Below are 8,036 nucleotides of genomic sequence, written 5' to 3'. Positions count from 1 at the left end.
TAAACTATTAGTAAATTTACGTTTTAGCCATTTAACTTCAAAAAATTACAAAATGCTCACTGAACTATTTGAAAGTTTTAATTTAAGTCACTAAGCTATTAAAATCATTGTTGTATGGCCTTCTTTGTTCGCACTGCATGCATCAATCAAGGGCTCTCTCATTCCCCTTCTCTTTTACTGTTTAGTTTTTTTTTTCATGAAATAGCATTGAAGTCACGAATTTGCAAACCAAAATCCAAATAGCTGTATTATTTGGTCTCCAACACTAATTGTCAAATCGACTTGGATCTAAGGTATGTTCTTCTACTCATCGATGAGTACTAATTCACCGTACCAATTGTTGAATTGTTGCTTGGAGTTCACTAGTTGGATTTAAAAAAAAATAGTCTAGTGATTTAAATAAAAACTTTCGAATAGTTCGGTGACTTAAATGAAAATTTTTGAATAATTAATTGACCATTTTGTAACTTTTTGAAATTAAGTGACCAAAACATAAACTTAATAGTTTAGTGACATTGGGTATAGTTTAGTTTTTTAACGGTAAAGTATAGAAATGGTCACTAAACAATTACCTATGTTCTATTTTGGTCACTGAACTTTTAATTTTTCTGATTTAGTCACTAAAATATTTGAAATCATTTTTTTTGTTCATCGAACATTAATTGTCGTTTGAAATTTGACGGAAGTGCTAACATGAGCTTTTTTTTTTCTTTTTTTTCTTTTTGTAAACATTAATAGCCCTCTAATAACACATTCTATCAATTTGATCTTAAATATAAGAAATTCAACAAACTTAGCTCTCAATGTTTACAAAATTTATCATTTTATCCTTCTAATATATATATTTTTTTTCAAAAAATGAGTAAAATTATGTCAATCATATTCCCGTATCCAATCCTCACCTCAAGTCCAAGTAGCATAAGCTAAACAAAGGAAGAAAAGAAAATGTGGTATGTACAGGGAAACAAACCAAGGGAAAATAAGAGGAATGAAAGTGGTCCATCTCAGCGGCTATGATAAAATTTTAAATTAGTAATGGTAAAAATATATTTTATCCTTAAAAATGATAAAAAAAATTGATTTAAACTTTTAAAGATTATAAATATATAAACTATTAAAATAGTGAAATTATATTTTTACAATCATAAAAATATACAATTTAATTTCGAACCAAAAATAATTTCTTATTTGGTCGCCATCAGTTCCATAATCAAAAGACTGTTTGCAAACTTGAGAAACTTTTGAGGGAACAAATATTTTTGCCCTAGTTGAAACTACTTCCTTCAAATTAAACAAAGGGTAAATTACACCAACAGTCACGCAACTTTGGGGTAGCTGACAAAACAGTCACCTAGGTTTCATTTCAGTCACTCAACTTTCGAAAAGTTACAAAACAATCACTAACGTTATGAAAAAGTGAAAAAATAGTCACTGATTAACAGTTTCTGTTAGGAGGTTAACGGGAGCGCTGACTTGGCAAGTTAACTAGCTGATATGGCCAGTTAACTTGCCACGTAAGACAAATAGTCAAAGGGTCAAACAAAAAAGAAAAGATGATTGGTCAGAATAATTTTTCTTCTTTTTCTTCTCATCTTTCTTTTCATCTTCTTCTCCCTTAACCTCTTTCTCTTTATGCTGCTTTTATTTTTTCTTGCTCTTCTATCATTTCTCTTCATCTTCTTTCTCCCACAATAGAATAATGGCTACAAATCAGAGCCACAACAACAGTTGTTGAACAACCCCAAGTAATCCGCATCTCTGAAAGACGATGGGATTACTATGAACCAGTAGAAAAGAAGCCATCCGCATCCCTGAAAGACCATGGGATTACTATGAACCAGTGGAAAAGAAGCAGAGGAAGAAGAAGAAGAAGATGAAGCAGTAGAAGAAGGAGCTACAAATGAAGAAGGAAAAGGTGACAAAGAAGAAGACTTAAGAAAACACAAAAAGAAAAATGCCTGAGCCAAGAGCTGAGATTAATTCTTGAAAAAGAAAACAGAACTATGTTCGACTAAGAGGTATATAATTGTAAGTTCAAGCTCTATTTGCAAAATAAATATTTGATCTTTTTGAAGATAATAAATTAGTTCTTATAGCTATTACTTAAAAGATATGCTAGTCTTTTTAATTAGGATAAAAAGAAGAGAAAAGGAAATCAAACATGTTAAGCGAAAGAGAATAAATAATAGAAAGCATTTCAAACTCCTCAAAATAATCAATAATATAAGTCAAAAATAGAAAACATGATCACCTCATTGCACGTTTTGCATCAGCCGGATCTATGTTGTCAGTAGTTTCAGTATCTCTAAGTTCATCATCATTTGAATCTTCTCCTGATGACACACTTGTTGTTTGCCTCATTTGTACCTTTGATTTTGTTTGTGTAGTAGACATAGCCAAGACTTCACTAGGTGTAGCATCTAGTTCACCCTGTCCTTGAGCCTTTGAGGAACCTACAATGGTAGAATTTGTATCAGCTAGTTATTATTATATGTAAAGCAATCATTGAAAAAGGAGAAATTAATGCAAGAAGAGCGCCAAAGATCTTTACAATATTTTCTACAGATTAGATATTAGGAAATGTGAAGAAAAAGAAGTAGGAAGGAAAATGGAGAAGTGGAGAAAAATGAAAAATAAACAGAATAATATTTCATTTCTTGTTTGAATGCCTATGTAAAGTTGATAAGAAACTAATAAAAATTATCAAATCTAGTAAAGAAAATTAATTCCATTTTTATGTATCCCTTCATTTTTTTTCTCATATTCCTTTCATTTACTCTTTCAAAACAAACATGAATCAAAGATTGAGTTACGTTGCACCTTGTGAAGACAGAAAACATTAGTAACCAGCAATTATTATTTATTAGGAATAATCATGCATGATACATGCAGGATGGCTCCAGTAAAAACTAAATTGAGCACTAGTCTCATCTCCTTCCATTTTCTCTTAATTCTTCTTCTCCTCCTCTTATTTTTCTTCTCTGTTTCTTCTCTTATTCTTCTTTTTCTCTTTTTCTTCTACTGCCCAGGGCTGTTTAGGGTTAAAAAGGACTGTTAAAATTACAGCTTACCACCGTTAAATGCCATGTCATTTTTCCGTTACATCTATAACGAAAAATGGTTAAAAGGACTGTTTTGTTATTTTTTTAAAGTTGAGTGACTGAAATGAAACTTAAGTGACTGTTTTGTCAGCTACCCCAAAGTTGAGTAACTGTTGGTGTAATTTACCCTTAAACAAACCCACAATATTATATAAATATATACGCACACACATCAGTACCTAACTACCGACATTAATTTACTTTATTTCTTCCTTATAAAGTATGATGCAATTATCAAAAATTAAATTGATGTTTTTGATAAAAATGAGCAAATTATATTAATTTCTTTTAAATTTTAATTAAATTCACATTTTCTTAAAATAGTAAATTTGGTAGGGTTGATCAATGAAGGAAATCTTAAAATAACTACAAATTTGATTAAAAATTCAAATTAAATTATACTAAAGAGGAAGGTGTTGTCTTTTATTTTGATGAGATGAAAATAAGTGGAGAAATTGGAGGTGAGATCATTGATGGAGGTCATATGAGCTGCGATGTCTCAAATTGAGTTGGATGCTACCGTGGCTGACTGGACATTTGATTGATTGTTGTGGCTTGATCTGATTGGACAATAAGGGGAATAAATCATTTTAGAGGATAAAATGACAAATTTTGTAAACATTAAGGGTTAAATTTATTGATTTTTTTATATTTAGGATCAAATTGATAGAATGTGTAATTATTAGAGGGTTAAATTTATTATTAAGCCAATAAAAAACCCATGTCAGTACTTCCATCAAATTTTAAACGACTCTTAACGTTCAGTGACTAAAAAATTTGATTTTGAATAGTTTAGTAACTAAATAGAAAAAATTAAAAGTTCAGTGACCAAAATAGAACGCGGGCAATAGTTTAGTTACTATTTCTGTACTTTACCCATAAAAACTTTACCCTTTTTTTAATGGCCCAATGACTTAAATGAAAACTTTTGAATGATACTTTACCCTTTTTTTAATGGCTCAATGACTTAAATGAAAACTTTTGAATGATTACGTAACCATTTTGTAACATTTTATAGTTGAGAGATTAAAACGTAAACTTACTAATAGTCGGTAACCTTGGGTGTAATTTACTCTTTTTTAATTATATTTGTGCCCGAATAACCGGTCCCACTATCAGAGAGCCAGTGATTTACGTTAAGAGACGAAGCAAATTCAAAGGAAACTTTTTAAAATTCATTTATAAACACATGTATCCTTACATTTTCAGCAATGCACTTGGAAGCATTTTAGAGCCGCCATTGACTGACCTCACTGCTGCTCACATTTCCCCCCTATCAGAGGTATATTTCCTTTCCTTTACTCTTCTTCCTCCCTCTCTTTTCTCTATTTCTTTCCCATGCTTCTTTATGGTGGTATAATCTCGTTGAAATCTCGCTTATTACTACGTTTTTATCTTTAAAATTGTGGTAGCTTTACATTGGAATTGGCCGGATATAACATGGACTTAGGGTTTTCGAACAGTATAGAATTTATTGAATCTGGGTTTTATAGACAATTTTCCTAATTCCCAATTTAACATTTCCCCCCATTTCCTGTTTTGCTGTTACCTCTTTTTTTTTCCTTTTTTCCCTTGCCCTTTTCTTTACCTTTTGATACTGATGAACTTTGACTGGGTTACAATTTTTTGATGGGATTGAATCAAATTTCGTGCCTCTAATTGAATCATTTCTTGACTTGGATCTTGATAGGGTATAGGGTATAGAATAAAATAATGATATTGAGAATCACATGGTAAGTGAATTTTTCAAAATATGTTTAAAGCTCCATGAACTTTTGTGTGTTGGGGGGGGGGCGGAGAGGGGGGTTAAATTAGATCAATTTCTTGATATCATCGAACTGAACCAACGTTACAAATATGAATTTGACACTGAACTATTCAACTGAAGTATGGGGTTGAAATTTCTTTCCTATCTTCTCGGCAGGGAGAAGGGATTGGAAAAAAACCAAACTGATTTATTGTCAGATAAGGTGCTTTATGTGAATGACGCTCTAGGTTTACTTTTTGCGGGAAAAGAAAAGAAATACTAATCAATTGTGTTTTATAATCTCAATAGAGTATTCTGTTTGTTTATTGTTTCACATGTGGAAAGCATTTGTTTTTAATATATATGTATATATCGGCTGTCATTTAAATTTTAATGAGTGTTTATAAATTTCTATGCATGTATTATTATGTATACAATGGTATATGGAATTTATTTTTGAATTTACTGTCTAATTATACTAATAGTTTCTTTCATAAAATCCTTGCCTAATAGAAAGCTCTACTTCGCAGAATATTGCTTTCCGTTACCTGGTGAAAGTTGAAGTTGGCATCAAGCATAACACTAGGCCAAAATTCCAACATATTGCTGCCTTTGTATTAGACGTATTAATCTAATAATGGCTGTCTCTCTGTCTCATGTTTCATACTCATCCACCTTCACCTCTTCAGCATCAAAAACCAGAGTCTCCGGACCTTCTCTCTCCCCTCATTCCATCAAAGTTCCCACCTTCTCGTCTTTGACTGTCAAACCCCTAAATTCTAGCTTCACCCCACATGGCGCACATGCGATCACCATTGCGCCACATGCCACCTCCACCCCCTCTTCCATTCCTTCTGACACCTCAACTACAACCTTTCATGGCCTTTGTTACGTTGTTGGTGATAATATTGACACAGACCAAATAATTCCCGCTGAATACCTTACGTTGGTTCCTTCAAACCCAGATGAGTATGAGAAATTGGGCTCATATGCTCTTATTGGCCTCCCTTCATCATATGCTACACGTTTTATTGAACCAAATGAGACTAAGACCAAATACTCCATCGTGATAGGTGGTGCTAACTTTGGCTGTGGGTCCTCGCGTGAGCATGCACCTGTTGCACTTGGAGCTGCAGGGGCAAAGGCAGTTGTGGCTGAATCGTATGCAAGAATATTTTTCAGGAATTCTGTAGCAACTGGGGAAGTTTATCCACTAGAATCAGAAGTGAGAATATGTGAGGAGTGTAGGACTGGGGATGTGGTGACAATTGAGTTGGGTGAGAGCCGTTTGATCAATCATACCACCGGAAAAGAGTATAAACTAAAGCCCATTGGAGATGCTGGGCCAGTCATTGAGGCTGGAGGGATCTTTGCATATGCAAGGAAAACAGGGATGATTCCATCTCAGTCAAAGTAAAATACAGGTACATCTTTGATTTCTTGTATGTGCCATTTTGTTCGTTGGGGTATTGGATGATGTGAATGCAAAAGACAGGAACAAGCTATATAACTTGATTGTTCATGTCTTGGACTCTCAGTTATGTCATTGGATGAGGCTTTTGTTTTTATTTTTACCCTTTCCTAGAAATGAAAAGCTTATATATTCTATTTTCATGTTGATGACTAAATTGTGCTCTATTAAACATACTTTTGACAAGCATGATGCTTGAAGTTTCTGCTTCTAATGCTTTGTCATTTGATTTAACCCGAGTCTTATATTTATCTCAAGCAAGTAGTTTTTATTGCACTGGATAATATCTGATAATTAAAAAGATTATACAGTAAGAAAATGTTACTATAAAATTTCAATAGTGTAGGTTTATATTCTGGCTACTAGACCCTGTCTTTAGTAAATTATTTTGCATGCAAAGGTATATAAAGTGAAGATAAGGAACAGAAAATGCAAAATGCTCAAATTTCCAACTTATATTATTCCACTTGTCACCTGTTGCTATGGATGCCTGGCTGTTTGCTTTCTTTAAAATTGTTACTTCATCTAAAATAACTTAGAAGAATCTGATCTTTTCTTCTTCAGATCTTTGAATTTATTAAAAAAAGGTAAAGAAACAGTTTCCATATGCTTCCGTATATCATTGGCAATTTCCATACCGCACAGTGGTATTAATTTGTTTACTCTTGATTTGTAGGGGCGTTATAGGAGGAGCACTTGGTTCTCGTAAATGTCTCTCTAGTTTGTAAGCTCCTAATAGTTTAGGCACATCGGATCAATGCTCACCTTTTTTTTTCCCTTGTATTGTTCTATTTCTGTTGAAAAATATTAGCCGGTCTTTTTCATACAATTATATTTATCTTATTTACCTTTTTTGAGGGTTACCCTAGTTTTTATCTGGCAAAATATATAAATGTCGTTGCTCTTTGTTACTATAAACTGTTGTTGAAGTTCTACATGAAGGCACTTTTGGCTTGTAGGAAGTAATGTAATGGTTGATATTGAATAATACAGCATCATATTACCTGCTGTTTTTAAATGGCATTGTAGCATTATTTTCATTTATGCTTTTTTTCTGTAGAATCTGTTTGGAAACTCAAATTTGGTACTTTTAAGATAATATAGTTATAGTATAAGCTTGGTGAGAGCCAAATTATGTAAAATGAATTTTGAACTTGCTGTCAAAACTCAATTTGATTCCTAAATATTTTAAAGAGTTAGGAGAGTCAAAAGAATTTGCATGGGATGAAGCTCCTCGCCTTATCCCTTGACCTGCCGAAGAACTTGTTTTGATAATAAATTGGAACATTTAATTTTATCAATTTTTTTTTTGTATAAACTCCCTTTTGTATTGATAATAAACTGAAGGTGTCAAGATATTTAACAACTTCTATAAAGTCCTACTACAATCCAGGTGCAACAAAGCAAAATTGTCTGAACTAGAATTGTGGCATGAGAAGTTGGGCCACATTCACTATTAAGGACTGCAAAGGTTGGTACACTTTGGTGCAGTTCGAGGCCTGGCAAAGCTATTTGGAACAATATCTAAAGTATGTGGAGATTGCCTTAAAGGGAAGTAGCATAGAGAGTCCCATAAACTGTTGGCACAGATTCAAACCACAGCTCCACTTCAGCTTCTTTGCATAAACCTCTTTGGACTACTGCAAACTGCGAGCATTGGAGGTAATAGGTACATGTTGGTATGTGTTGATGACTTCTCCCGCTACATCTGGGTAAG

At 33.0% G+C, this 8,036-nt stretch overlaps 1 protein-coding gene across 2 annotated transcripts; it reads left to right on the top strand.

Annotated features, from left to right (window-relative positions):
• The first annotated feature begins 4,238 nt into the window (after positions 1–4,238).
• Positions 4,239–7,337, top strand: LOC108474258 (3-isopropylmalate dehydratase small subunit 1). 2 transcript variants are annotated; one of them, XM_017776206.2, is made up of 3 exons: positions 4,239–4,383; positions 5,379–6,272; positions 6,996–7,337. In XM_017776206.2, the coding sequence occupies exon 2, from the start codon at positions 5,486–5,488 to the stop codon at positions 6,263–6,265; it is 780 nt and encodes a 259-aa protein (XP_017631695.1). In that variant the 5' UTR covers positions 4,239–4,383; positions 5,379–5,485; the 3' UTR covers positions 6,266–6,272; positions 6,996–7,337. The 2 variants fall into 2 exon arrangements, with proteins under 2 accessions (XP_017631695.1, XP_052882502.1); XM_053026542.1 differs by lacking the exon at positions 4,239–4,383 and having other exon boundaries at positions 5,362–6,272.
• The last annotated feature ends 699 nt before the right edge of the window (positions 7,338–8,036 follow it).

The sequence above is a fragment of the Gossypium arboreum genome, chromosome 4 (assembly GCF_025698485.1).
Source record: "Gossypium arboreum isolate Shixiya-1 chromosome 4, ASM2569848v2, whole genome shotgun sequence".
NCBI lineage: Eukaryota > Viridiplantae > Streptophyta > Magnoliopsida > Malvales > Malvaceae > Gossypium > Gossypium arboreum.
The sequence above is the reverse complement of the archived record's forward strand: the minus strand, read 5'-3'. Positions and strand labels throughout refer to the sequence as shown.

What these genes read in the sequence shown, in the direction of transcription:
- LOC108474258 (XM_017776206.2), top strand. Translation starts at nt 5,486, where the DNA reads ATGGCTGTCTCTCTGTCTCATGTTTCATACTCATCCACCTTCACCTCT.